Source organism: Myotis nattereri (assembly GCF_964212035.1).
Source record: "Myotis nattereri genome assembly, chromosome: 5".
In the NCBI taxonomy this organism is placed as follows: Eukaryota; Metazoa; Chordata; class Mammalia; order Chiroptera; family Vespertilionidae; genus Myotis; species Myotis nattereri.
In genome coordinates, this window is record NC_138080.1 from 55,179,341 (window position 1) to 55,193,837 (window position 14,497).

The following is a 14,497-nucleotide window of genomic DNA, read 5'->3' on the forward strand; positions in this document are numbered from 1 at the left end:
CCACACTGTCTTTCTCCTTTTTTACATATTATTATGAAATAATTTACATATTAAAAGTACTTAAACTCTGCTGTATCAGACATGGACAAAACACTGTTTTTTCCAATACTTAAACCTCAAGATAGTTCCCTTAGAAGGCAGAATAAAATTAGGAAAAATGATTCCAAGTAGCTGAAAACTTCCTATTACCAATATGTCTTCACATTAATCTATTAGTCCATCATTCAAACCTCAAAAGTCCCCAGACTTTCAATATCTATTTCTCAGCTCCAACTCCATCTGGTGCCATCTTCGCCACACCTCTGGATGCCCGCTTCTGGCACCAGAGAGATCATTTACGGGGATGCACGACTCTTGTTGTTATTTAACATTTAATCACCTTTCGCATATTTTAGTCTGAACCTGCCAAAAAAATATCTTTGCATATAGGAAAACAGTTCAACAACGAACGTTTCAGAAGTTCTGGAATACAGCAGATCTGACCAGTGGTCACACTACCACCAGTCAGGCCACCTTGGAAAAATAACTTTTATTTAAGTTGCTTTCCTATAACATAAACCAAACCCTGCCTCGGATTTCTAATGGCACCACCATAAGGAGGTGCAGCAGAATGGAAAAGCAGTGGTTGCCAGAGCTTCCTGAAATTCCCCACAAAGAGTAAAAATACTACTGAGAACAGGCAGGGAAGTGGCAGGCATATAAACACAGAGACTAATCTGAGTCTTTTCCGGTTTTGATGTTGTTTACGAAAGGCCTGCAATTTGAACGAATGCTTTTCTTACCACTTGAGAATTCAGGACCTTAAAATAAAGCTGGACAAACAAAGATATAATTCTAATATAGGCAACAGTCTGAACACTGACCTTCAATGGATCCTGCATCCTGAATACTGGTGCATGCAGCATTAACTGAGAGGGTCACTGTGGGGACTAAACGAGTCACACCACCGAGAACCGTGCCTAGGACAGGGAAATGCTCCACGAGATATTTAGAGAATACATTTTATTCTTTCCCAGTGTTCTCTGGCTCGTGGATGAGACATGATATACTGCTCAGTCAAAATCAAAGCAGGTGTACGTATACTCTATCTGAATACATGTTTTTTCCCTGACAAACTGCTTGTGGGCATGCAAAACAGCTGGGGCCAAAGTTAAGCTCTTTCATAAAATCTTGTGTTCACTCTGGTTAAGAATAAACTCCAAGGAGAAATGTATGGGTAGGTGGAAAAATGATTATCCTCACCATCCACTCACCTGTCCATGCACTCTTTGACTACTGCAAAATTGCCATCACCAATAACCTTCCCAATTCTGTACTTCTCAAGAAGAGTTGAAGATTCAATGCACCTGTTTCCATTTATGCCTACGAAAGAGGAGAAATGCAAAGTTGAAAGAACACACCAACATTTCATCTTGATTCCTATATACTTGTCAAACAATCAATTGCAATGCATTTATTTCTAAATCTATGGTAAAACTATAAGGAAAGTCTCTGAGCATATTTTCTGAATAGAATACCTGAATCACCGATTTTCTTTCAACTTGACTGGTTGGCATCAGAAACCAATATAATCGATAAAGATAACAAATACCTGAAATACCAGCTAAAATAAGTGATTCTTTGTGTAACAAAGAAGTCTAACTAAAACTTCAAACTTATTTGTCAAATTTGAGAAAGAAGAAGGGGATGATGTTGGGATTTAACCTTAGATATTGTCACAAGATTTCTCCTCAAGATTTTTTAGTAAAGAAAACTCTAGCTAGCTAGGATGCCTGTTAAAGCTAATAACTGGCTCAAAGAAAGACAAATACCATATGATCTCACTTATACGTGGAATCTAATTAACAAAATAAACTGACAAACAAAATAGAAACAGAGGTATGGATACATGGAACAGACTGACAGCTACAGAGGGGCGGGGCTAGGGGAGACTAGGTGAAAGAAGGCGAAGGGACTAGCAAAAAAAATAAAAATAAATCCAACCACCATATATAAATACACACACAGTCAACAGTGTGGAGACGGCCAGAGGGAAAGGAGGCGGAGGGTAGGTGGAGGTGGGCAAAGGGGCAGAAAATGGGACAGAAAGAGACTTTGCTTGAGAAGATGGGTGCACGATGCGGTACACAGACGATGTTTTATTGAGTTGTACACTTGAAACCTGTATGGCTTTTCGAACCAATGTCACCCCAATAAATTCAATATATATATATATATATATATATATATATATACACACACACACACACACACACACACACTAGAGGCCTGACGCACGAACATTCATGCAAGAGTAGGCCTTCCTTCCCCCCGGCTGCTGGCACCAGCTTCCCTCCAGCACCCGGGACCCAGGCTTCCTCCTCCAGCTGCCCGCAGGCACCAGGGACCTGGGCTGGCTTCCCTCTGGCCCGGCTTCATCAGGAAGGACATCGGAATGACATCCGGAAGACATCCGGTCTAAATAGCATCTTACCCTTTTATTATTATAGATATTAAAGCTAATTCCTGGCTCCAAGACTTCTCAAAAAGGTGGTGGTAGTGGGCGGTAGGAGACAGGACGAAGAAGTGGTTAAGATGAACCACTTTTTACAATGTATCTCCAGTACCCAGGACATTGCAAACATCATATAAAGAAACTCTTTTGTTAACTAATTGAGAGAAAGAAAAGTCTACATTTAGGACTTGTGAGCAGGTTGCCACTAAGGAAAAATAAAGAAAGCTCAAGTCTAAAATGTGAGATTGGACTAGCTTAAGTGACAACCCACTAAGACCAAACTGGTGACATGATCACCGCCCTGCTTAGGAAGATAACTGAGCACAGGTGGATTGGGGGTGGCCACCCAGTTCGCACGGATGACTTCCTTTATACACGTAACATCAGATTGAGAACTACCTTCGGGACTCAGGCAACGATCAAGTTCAGGCCCGCCATTTATGTTGGAAGAAGATCTGCCATGCGCAGAAATCTGCTGAGAGAGGAGAGTGACCATGATTTATCAGGAAAACTTGGCACATCTTCAGCTCGCTCGTCCTTAGATAACAGAAAACGCTTATAGAATGTAAAATACAGGCAGAGAAACAGAGGCGGTACGGCCTTTCTTTCCTCACACCTCTCTCCCTAGACACATCACACTAATGCATTTTATCCTTAGAGACAATATTTTTTTATTAGGATTAGACATCAGGAAAATTGACAGCGTGCTACTCTTTGATACTGTGTTACATTTGACAATGCAATAAAATAAAGATTTCTATGGCATCGAAGCTCTATGGGGTACTTACGAGTGGCAGAGGCAGGCTCCGAACTACAGATTGTTCCAAGTCAGCAATGAATCCCCAGGTCTCACAGCCGCCCCAGAGGCTGACCTCGGGGGGTCCCTGCCAAGGGCAAGCCCTTCTGAGAACCCAGCCCCATGCTCCTGACTGCACCACCTCAGGACCCAGCGTGCAGCCCTGGCTCAACCCTCGTCTTTACCGACCCTGAGGCAGCAGGATCCCTCCTGAGCACCGTGAAGATTTTCATTACTAGGATCCAGAGGGAAATAAAACTAACAAAAAACTGAAGCTCCCATTCTAACACATAAATATCTCTAGTTCTTAAATTGAAAATCTCACATTATGAATATTATTCATATTAAGTTTATTATTCTGTAGGCTTATGGAATTTTTTCTTAATCCCCAAGGGCTCTTATGCTTTTGAACTAAAACTTTTCCCTTTGATCTTTTATTTTCTCTTCTCCCCTCCCTCCCTCAATTATGCCTTTCAGGAGCTTACGGGGTCAAAGGACCTATGAAATCTTGAGAAAGCATCTTCGACATTTTTTGTCTTGGTATGTTTCCACACTTGCATCTGTGTCCACACATCCAACTATCCTGGTAGCTTCTGGCCCATCTTCATGGCTGCATCCCCCATGTGCAGCACCATGTCTGGTACAACACGGTGCTTAACTCACGCTTGCTCCACAAAAGCATCAAGGACACAGGTCCACGGCAGGGACCGCCCCTCCCCGAGTGCCCACTGGTTGGAGTCACTGGGTCTATTCTCCTCTGGGTGAGGTGAATTTCACCGGAGCTGGGTTTGGTTCAAACCCCAGGAGAGCCCAATGCTTATAAAACATTCCTTCAACCAGGATCACCCACAAGTTCTTCTGGGGTGAAAGATGAGGCTTGAGAATGAGAGGCAGGCAGCACCAGGGCCGTTTGCTCAGACCCGAGGCAGCTGCACCTGTGTGGACTATGACGCCAGCAGCAGCGTGTCCTGTTAGGAACCCCGAGGCCACGGGAAAGGAACGTGAGATACACCAAACGAGCCCCCGTCCAGCATGGCAAACACCCCTCGCACAGGGTTCTGTTTTCTTCCCTCTGCCCTGGCAAGTGCTGTGCAGGCGCGTGGGTGTGCGTGGGGGGCCCTTTCTGGGGGACAGATGCTGCACTAAACACCGGACTCCTCAGAAGTCAATCATGTTGCTTCCTCACAATACGAGGTAACTGGTCAACAAGGAAAGGTTTTCAAAATGTAGCAATTGCATTTGTTTTGTTTTATTGTTTTATGCCACTGCAATACTAGGTGGCTTCTAAACAGGCGGGAGTCTATGCTAGGATGTTTAAAACAAGGCCCCAAGCAGGGATGTAAACCAGAGGGGAAGGAAAGGAAACCCACCATGCACTCCACTGTTCCGTCCCCCAGCTCCCACCTGGTCCCTGTCCCCCTCACGCTTCTCTCGGCAGCTCACCAGCGGCCCCCTTCGTCTCCCCTGGTCCACGCACTGTTGCCAGAGAAACTTCCACGGGACGGTTCTGGTATCAGCCCCAGGATCCAAAAACCTCAGTGGGTCTGTGTTACCAACAGAATAACCCCCAAATCTTCAGTGTAGCATTTGGGTCTTGATGTCCCCATACCTGCCTGTCCAATTTGTTTCCGCTACCTTCTCCCCCCCCCCATACATTTAATACTTAGGTTAACTCAGATAATCTTTTTGTTGAAAAGTTACTTAACCTTTCCAGGTCTTCTCTTTTGCTCTGAATAGAGGGTCAGTAGCAGCACCTAGCTCAAAGATTTGCTAAAGAATTAAAATTAGCTCACACAGGTAAAATCATTTAGCCCAGCCACTGACATGGAACACTAATTCAATACCAGTTACTAGCATCTCTCCTTAAAGCAGTGGTTCTCAACCTTCTGGCCCTTTAAATACAGTTCCTCATGTGACCCAACCATAAGATTATTTTCCTTGCTACTTCATAACTGTAATGTTGCTACTGTTATGAATCGTAATGTAAATATCTGATATGCAGGATGGTCTTAGGCGACCCCTGTGAAAGGGTCGTTCGACCGCCAAAGGGGTCGCGACCCACAGGTTGAGAACCGCTGCCTTAAAGCGTCTATCCCACACGGAGCCTCAAAGCGAGTGACTGCGGGCTGCTTTTAAGTTGTTGAATGAGCAACGGCTAGAAGAGAACTTCTGCTAAATGATTCAAAGTCTGTTCCTCTTTCCATCCAACCCTTCCTAGTCTGAAAACTGTCTGTCAAGGGAAAGAGAGAGCCAAATTAAATTCCTCTCAGCCAAATTCTTAATGGAATAAAGATGAGAGAAATGTCATTTTTTGGACATTATCTTCTCAAAAGATAAATGGAAAGACGCCCCCTAGATGGCTGCTTGCCTAGATTGCAGTGCTGACGGAGGACTGTCAGCACCCACGAACAACAGTGAGCAGGGACCAACTCATCTCTGTGTCTAAACCTCACCTGGCCCAGGCGGGGCAGCCCCACACCTCAGGCCACAGCTGGCTGGTCAGGCCTGGGCACCAGGTAGGAACCGCCCCTTCCCAGCCCTCAGAGCCGGAGGGACATGTGCGGTGTGCAGGCCCATCGCCCCTGCGGAGGTCCTGAGCCCCACCTGCCGTTGTCCCCGGCCGGCTTGCTTACTTCTCCTGGAAACAGGTAACTCTCTTCAAATAAGCCCCTTTCTTAAGCTAAACTGAGTAAGCTGTAGTTCACTGCAAGCTGATGTATTCTTTCGGACTCAAGGGCTCTCTAAGAAGGAAGTCTTGAAGGGGCTAAAATGGAGGCATTTTTACCTCTGTGCACATTTTCACATGGATGGGTGACCCCCTCAGAGTGTTTAATGAGTGTCTACGTCCCACTGTGACTTACCCCCTTTACTTGGATTAGACCCCCGCCCACCTGTCCCGATTCCCTGGACAGCCCAGCAGGGATGAACATGGCTGGTGTTGGGATTTGGGGGCAGCAAAGAGCAGAGGCAGACCAAGAGACGGAGCAGGTGGCAGAAGCTGGTTCTCTGGCAACTAAACGAGGGTGGCAACTGGGCTGAAGGCATGTGCCTCAGAGGAGCGGGTGGCCTCACGGAGAGGGCGAGGGTGAAGGGTCAAACGAAAGCCAGCTCCCGTGTGTACCTGACAAAGGTTTCATGAAATCCCCGGGAAATGCAGCCTTCTTAGCCAAGAATGGCAAAAAGAACATTTTTCAAAATTCTCAAATGGAATGATGGTTTTTTTAAAAAGCATTTTTAAAAATAGAGTTAACAGGAGTGATATGTAATTACTTATCCAAATATGTTCCTTTAGTAAAAAAATAAAGCTTTCATGAAGAAAATGACGTGAAAAACAAAGGGGAATCCCCTTATTCCAGCCCCGCTGACTAGACAGTGACCTTTCCTCCCTCAGCAACGACCTGTGCTGGGCTTTTAGAGGCCACAAAGGTGAAGGGACAAACTTGGTGCTGCCCAGAAGTTTGCAATCTTGTGAAGAGGCTCCTGTTTGCACCTCAACCCTTCCACACGACCTTGACCTCCAGGCTGTGGCTCCTGCAGCTCCGAGGGTCTGAGGGTCAGCGAAGAGCCGCTCTGCTCAGGCGAAGATCTGCACTTGCAGTGCCTGTTCTCACAGTTGGTGATTACGTTTACTTGACCTCCCAGGCATGGAGCTCGGTGATCCAGGGTCCGAGAAAAGCCGGGTGTTCACCACGATCTCTGGACAGATCCCGGGAGCATGCAGAGCTTGTCTATTGGGAGCTATAGAGCAGAGCACTCCCTGCGTCCCGAGAGACACGCAGACAAAGAGCCGTGAAAACCAAGGGGTAATGCTATGCCTACGAAAGTCTCCCTGTCTCCCAGGCACAATGTACATATTTCCCCGTCTCTGGTAAGAGAATCATTCTCGTATTGAAGCATGGGTTGCATTAACGCCAGAGTGATTCAAACACGGCATTCCTGATGAAACCTGTCTCGTTTCTATTGTCTAACTAAGAACTGTTATTAAAATCTCTTACAATGCTAATGAGCTTTCATGCTTCCATCAGCAACGACGGTGCTGAGACAGCACAAAGAAAGTGCCTGGACGCTGCCCGTTGGGGAGGTCCCCTCAATAAAGCATAAGTGGATGACAGCATCTGGGCTCTTTCAAGATAGCTTCCATAATTACTGAGCGGTTCAAAGCGGTGGGATTGTGTTGAGGGGTGGGAGGAGAGGGGGACTATTTCCTGAGGAGGCCCTGATTGGTCCAGGGGGGAAGGTGATGAAAGCTGTGGAGATATTGGGGAGCGTGTTCTCCGTGACCTGCACCGCTGCCCTGCCCACCTCCTCCTCTGGCAGGAGCAGCTCAGTTTTTATGAGCAGGGAAGGGAAATGCACACGAATTCGCTTCTGCTAAGAACTTTTTCAATAAAAGACTTAAAACAGAGCGGAAAAAGCTATAAAGTGTTCTCAGCTGCCAGGATCATTTAGAAAGGCACTCATGGCTGAGTGAGTCCATGTGATAATGAGTCGCATTCCAGCTTTCTGCATTTTTAGCCAGAAAGTCAAGGCAGAGTGTCCTCTATTAAAGTTCTTTCATACATAGATGATTAAATTTCTACAAAACCTAAAATTTAAAGAGGAATGGGCCCTAGCTGGTTTGGCTCAGCAGATAAGAGCATAGGCCTGTGGACTAAAGAGTCCTGGGTTTGATTCCAGTCAAGGACACATGCTGGGGTTGCAGGCTCGATCCCCTGTATGGGGCATGCAGGAAGCAGCCAATCAATGATTCTCTCTCATCATTGATGTTTCTCTCTCTCTCCCCCCTCTCCTGTCCTCTCTGAAATCAATAAAAAAATTAAATAAATAAAATAAAGAGGAATGGTAAGTACTGTACTAACAATGCTTTGTTCAGATATAGGCAATACTTTTTTTTAAGTAGCAAAAGTGACTATATCAGGGGTCCTCAAACTACGGCCAGCGGGCCACATGCAAATGCAAATATTGTATTTGTTCCCGTTTTGTTTTTTTACTTAAAAATAAGATATGTGCAGTGTGCATAGGAATTTGTTCATAGTTTTTTTTTAAACTATAGTCCGGCCCTCCAACGGTCTGAGGGACAGTGAACTGGCCCCTGTTTAAAAAGTTTGAGGACCCCTGGGCTATATCGATGCATTACAGCATGTGACTATTGACATTTGAGGATACTATTTGATTTTTCGTGGAGGGAAGAACTTGACAGAATCTAGGAGATATTCTTGTGTAATAAGTTGACTTTCTTGAATGCATCTTGGAAAATGGCACTGTGATTCCATTTTAAGTGGCCTACTGCAGGGGTCAGACACATTTTCTCTAAAGAGCCAGAGACCAACACTTTAAGTCATATGGTCTCTGTTGTAACTACTCAACTCTGTTGTTATAACGTGAAAGCAGCCACAGACCATATGTAAACAAATGAGCATGGCTGTATTCCAATAAAACTTTATTAAGAACAAGCAATGGGCCAAATTTGGTCATAGGCATACCGCTGGTCCACAAGAACTTTCTTGAGCAAGCTTTTTCTCCAACAAAATACTTTAAAACTCTAGAACAGAACCACCCTCAGAGTAGTGTTGTTGCTTTAAAGCAGTGTCTCTCAGTCCTTGGTTATACTAGGAAAGGCTGTACATACTGGAAAGATTTGGAAAATTCTATGGCAGGCTGTCCCGCAGATTAAAGATGGATGTAGGGGCCAGGCATTGTTGTTTCTTAAGTTCCACAGAAGATCTAACGTGCAGCCAAGGTTGAGAACCTCTGTGGAGGAAGTTTCTGGCAGCAAGTGTAATTAATTGTTCAGCTACTTTACGTTCTCCTTGTCACTCATCCAATAACATAGTCATTGCAAGTCATCTATAGCCAAACAACTTTCTTTTTGTAAGAAAAGGGAAGACAGCACTCATTACAATTTATTGAATGCCTATTTTGTGCCAAGTCCTGAAATGAGTACTTTATGCCTTATGAATTATTATCATCACACCCACTGATTTATGAAGAAACCGAAGCTCAGGGAGGTTAGGTAACTTGCCCAAACACCACAGCAAATTAATCTAAACCCAGGTTTGACTCCAGAGCCGAGGGGCTATTTGGCTAATCTCACACTATCCCCTCTAAGAACAGGCGGAGAGAAGTCTTGCAAGGTTATTACCTTAACCAAAGAATGCCACCCAACAGCAGATTCACCCATGAAAATATTCACTGTGGAGTCTCTAGAACATGTCTCACATTCCTGTAAACTTATCACATATGGTAATACACAAACTGATAAATTCACAGCCTTTCTTCACATAGAGACCTTAATTTTTTTCTTTGAAAAGACCTCTGAAAGGTAAACATTTTTAATTAGTATACTAGATATTATTTGCAAGCAAATTTTGCTTCCATAGTTATTTCTGTGGTTAAAAAAAAAAAAAAATACCAGCCCTAACCGGTTTGGCTCAGTGGATAGAGCATCAGCCTGCAGACTCAAGGGTCCCAGGTTCGATTCTGATCAAGGGCATGTACCTTGGTTGCAGGCACATCCCCAGTGGGGAGTGTGCAGGAGGCAGCTGATCGATGTTTCCCTCTTATTGATGTTTCTAACTCTCTATCCCTCTCCCTTCCTCTCTGTAAAAAACCAATAAAATATATATATTTCTCACAAAAAAAATAAAATACCAGAAACATCAATTCCATTCTTCAGAAAGAAATCCAGTGTCAATTATTACAAATATTGAATTGGAGGGCATTTTAAAACAGAAAGCTTTATCATTTTATATTAGAATTTGTGACAATTTACTCTGAAATACTTAGTACCAGTAGTGAGATTTGTGAACAATTAATCTGAATCAGCACCTAGGGGTTGGTAACATTCAAAGTATTCTTATCTGTAGCCATACCTTAGACGTGGATTCATTTAGAAAAATTAATGGCTCTTGAGACTTGTGATTGGTTAATAGTGGTGAGCAGTGATAAACAGAAACCCCTAACTATGCAGGTATAGGCTGAAGACAGCAACCAGCTCAACAGTCTAAGAACGGGCTATGTGGAAGCAGCTGACTTGTGCCTTTCTGTTCCCTGAGAATCAATCGTTGCCATATCAGTTGACTGACTACACGGCCTCCCTTCCCAAACCAGCACAGAATCTCCGCACATTCCTACAAGTGAGCTTCAAGCAAAAGGTTGGCTTAGTAGATTCTGAACAACAGACAGATGGTAGGGCCATGTCTGCCTGCTTTCAGTGAGAGGTACCATCCATTCCTAGGATGCCAAGGTGGTGGGCGAGGTGCCCGTATCTTCGGTTTCAGCTATAGAGGCTACCAGTGGTGCACACTGGCACAGGCCAGTTCACTACAATGAGCTCTAAGTCATAACTCGTAACTCTGTCCAATTATCTCTAATCCACTGGCCAGAAGCATTTTCTTGGTAGCATCACTTCCATGAATAAGGGGGCAGTTAAGATGAATGCATGTGGCTTATATTCAAATAAAGTTTTCACAATGGATCCTACCTGTACACTGATGTGCTTCACAAACTCCCCCTCCATTCCCACAAAGGGGTGCTGCAGCCTCGTTGGGTCATTTACCCACCAAATGCTTCTATTTACTGAGCAGCTTCAATGTGCAAATCACTGTCCTCAACCTGAGTCTGAGACTCATTAAGATGATTTATTTTGAGAGGGCACTGAAGTCTTCAAAACTGCTCAGTCCCTCTTTTGTTTTTTGGATTCTGTCAATAAAATCAATTACATTCAAAGATGAAGTTACCACCCAACCTTTCTGGGGCAATAAAAAGGATCTAAAAGGAGTCAGTCTCCTAGTACCAAATATTCTTAGCCGGCTTGAAATACCAAAGAAAAGCCAAAGCTCCCGGGAGAAGCACAAGCATCCAAGGTCAGTAGCTACTGGGGATTTACATTTCACAGCTTCGAAAAGAAGTTTTGAAGGTCAGAAGGTCAAAGAGTTACATTTAGCTCTGCCAATCAGCGTGAGATACTACCAGCCCTTTCATCACACCTCACAAATCTGGAAAATCTTTCACCACCAGCAGGCCCAGGAGACATCATCAGATAAAATATCAGCACACCAAACAGTTTATAACCTCAAGATGTTGGATAACTGTTCCAAATGTACTATTTTTTTTTTGTTTCTTCTTTCAACCAACAAGAATGCTCACAGTAGACAGCCTCTGGGCATACACCTCAGCCTCAAACGTGAGACATTTTATTCTTCAGTGTCCGCAGATGTGCCCCGGGTTCTGAAACCTGAAGTTACTACAGCCTTGAAAGTCTTAAATTGGGATGCGATGATGAATTAAATTTCAGGGAAATGCTTTCTTCATCCATCTGGCAGCTGATGACACATTTAGTACTCTTTATTGCCTCTCTGTCCCACAGAACATGCTGTGATTTAAGCATAATAAATATTCCCTGGGGGTGGGGGGTGGGGGGGGGATGATCAGCTAGATGGAAGGGACTCTGAGGAACTGGGCAGAAGAAACAGGAGGTCGTGGCTGAGGTCGAGGGGAAGACAGAGGGTCAGGAAGATGGGGATGAAGAGAAAAAAATGTCAGTGGAGGTGAGATTCTAGGAGTTGAAGGGGAGAGAAGGGAATGGGTAAGGTGTGATGGCTCTAGAGAACAAAAGGACTGGAAGGAGAATAAAGCAATAACAATGACGGGGAGAGAGAGTTGTATGGCCCCCCTAAAAGACAGTGTACAGAAAGCCATGGAGGGAGCAGGGACAGCCTAAGAAAGAAACTTTGAGTGGCTTGATACAGAGATGAAAGCAGAGAGAAGGGGTGTGGTTGCCATCCTCCAACATGGTTCCCATGGGCCTGGCCTCCTGGCATTCATGCCCTTGTGTCGTCTCCTCCCAGGCTGAACTAGCTGATGAGTGTGACTACGAGGCTACGAAGGAAACGGTGTCTGCCTTCCAAGGCGAGGTCACAGAAAGAAGAGCTTCTGCGTGGCACTGTCAATCTCTTGCTCTGGGGAAACCCAGCTGCCCTGCTCTGAGGGACTCAGGCCAGTTATGGAGAGGCTCCAACATCAGAGATCGGAGGCCTCCTGCTGAGAGCCAGCAGCATCTTGACACCACAAGAGTGAGTCACCTTGGAAGGGGATCCTTCATCCCCAACCAAGTCTTCAGGTGACTGTAGCCTGGTGCTCACCTTGACTACAACCTCATCAAAATTTTTAAGCCAGAACCAGCCAGCGAAGCTGCTCCTGAATTCCTGACCCACAAAAACTGTGTGATAAAAAAAACCCCAACATCTTTTATTGTTGTTTTAAGCTGCTAAGTTTTGGGGTAACTTACAGCTAATAGAATTCTCTACAGATTACTAATAGGATGGACTATGGAGAGAGGGCAGGAAAGATAGAGTTGGGAGGGAAAGTCATCATAGAAAGTGGTAATAAAGCAGAAGTGGTAATAAGATCTGGAGTCTGACTTGTCTCACTTTCTCTTTTCTTCTCCTACCCTACACTGCATGTCCATTTCTTTTTGTAAGTGAAACTTCCCTCAAGAGAAAACTGAACGTGGAAAAACCCCAAGAAAGAAGGACAAAGCTATTCAGAGGCTTTTTCTATATTTAACCAATTAATCTCAACCCTGGGCTGCAGGTCCTAGTCCCCTTTTTATAATGAAGGGTGATGTGACTTGCCCAAGGTCTCAGAGCGAAGTGACTAGCCAAGCAAAACCAATCCCAGGCATTCTGGACAGCTTTAATTATGAAAGAGCCATCACGCTCTCTCTCGATATGGGCCCAGAACAACTTGGCATGAACTGGACTTACTGCAAAGGCCTTTGGGCTCCCCGTGTGCCTGATGGCAGCACTGTGGGGAGGGGGCTCGTGTCTGGCCTGCAGAACGCCTCCTCTCCAGGTGACTATCACCATGAGTGGCATTGCCCTTCAAGAAAGCCCGAGTCCCTAAGTCCACACAAAAGCAAAGCCAAATTCTAATACCTAGGGCCTCGGTTCTGGGGAAGAGGCCAAATGCGGACTTGCCAGGTGGCCCTAGCATCTCATCTAGCGAACATCCGGTAGGACCGCGTTGTTTCCAATCACGTTGAACAGACTGGTCTTGCTTTCTCACGGTGTCCTTGGGGGCTAGTGATGGTTATGAGCATGAGCTCTGCTTTCCAACCGCAGCTCTGCCACCGCACTCCTCACAACAGGGATTTCATCGCAGGCCCACCATGTAACGTTAGCTCAGATCCATGCACCCATGCGTTTGCTGGGCCTGGACTACGCTGTTTCCCAACTATGCCAAGCTTGACAATACCCAGCTCCAAAGAAAGCCAATAACCCTAACCTACTGTGAGCTTTGGCATTTTACTAAAACTTTATAGGATCAGCAGGAAGTGCTGGGCACACAGTATAGACAGACCATTTCACTTGAAAAGAACTCGCATCAGATACCTCTTAGGAAATCCCCGCCCCGCCACGTCTCCCAGGAAAAGTTATCAAAAGGAGTTCTCGATCTTTCCACCTCCCTTTCCCCACCCTCCCCTCCTCGTTCCTTTCCTAATCTCACAACCCTTTTTCATTCAGAGCATTTGTGCAGAACTAAACCCAGGAACTCAGCAAGCAACCCAGGCCAGCACTCTTTCTCCTAAAAGACTGGCACAGCATAGCTCCTCCGTAATAATCACACAGGCTTCCCCCTGGGGTGCCTGTGTTGGAGTCCTTGATGCAGACCCACGAGTGATGGGGGGAACCAGAGGTTAGGGACACAGACCCTGACAGGGTCAGAGATCCCACTGGCCACTGGGATCTTGAGCGAATCACATCCCTGCACCTCAGTTTCTCCAACTATAAAACGAACACTACATTCATTAAAGATCCGTGACCACTTCCAGGTTTCACATTCAATGGTTTTCACATGCAATGGTCACTATCTTGCAAAACCGAAAAATTATAACTGAGGCATGACTCATGCTCAGTGGTCCTAAAGTCTCTCAGAACCTTGATTAACTCAGTCACCATGTTATTTTTTAAGCTCCCATCCTGCAAAAACTTTCTACAATTTGAGGAAAGCTTTGCTTCCACTGCAGACTCTGTCCAGCCCGCAGCGAGCGTGGAGGTTTTATGGATGCAGACGCCTTTCGCTCAGGGAGCACTGAGAAAACGCTGAGTGCTTCTGTGGAGGGAGGGCTGCTTTTGCATCTCTCCTCCTTTTCAGTGGGCAAACAGAAATGCCACTGGCACCGTGGTCAGAGATTAGACATTACA

General features: G+C 45.2%; 1 protein-coding gene across 4 annotated transcripts in view; it reads right to left on the bottom strand.

Moving 5' to 3' along the window:
* The window catches only part of DCLK2 (doublecortin like kinase 2), a 142,919-nt gene that overhangs the window by 27,888 nt on the left and 100,534 nt on the right, over window positions 1-14,497 (bottom strand). For 2 of the 4 annotated variants that reach the window (XM_081090947.1, XM_081090949.1), the window contains 2 exons: window positions 2,894-2,966; window positions 1,254-1,362 (listed from right to left, as the gene is read on the bottom strand). In XM_081090947.1, the coding sequence (XP_080947073.1) occupies window positions 1,254-1,362; window positions 2,894-2,966 (182 nt within the window). Of the gene's footprint in view, window positions 1-1,253; window positions 1,363-2,893; window positions 2,970-14,497 lie in introns of all 4 variants that reach the window. The other 2 variants (XM_081090948.1, XM_081090946.1) reach the window with 1 other exon arrangement.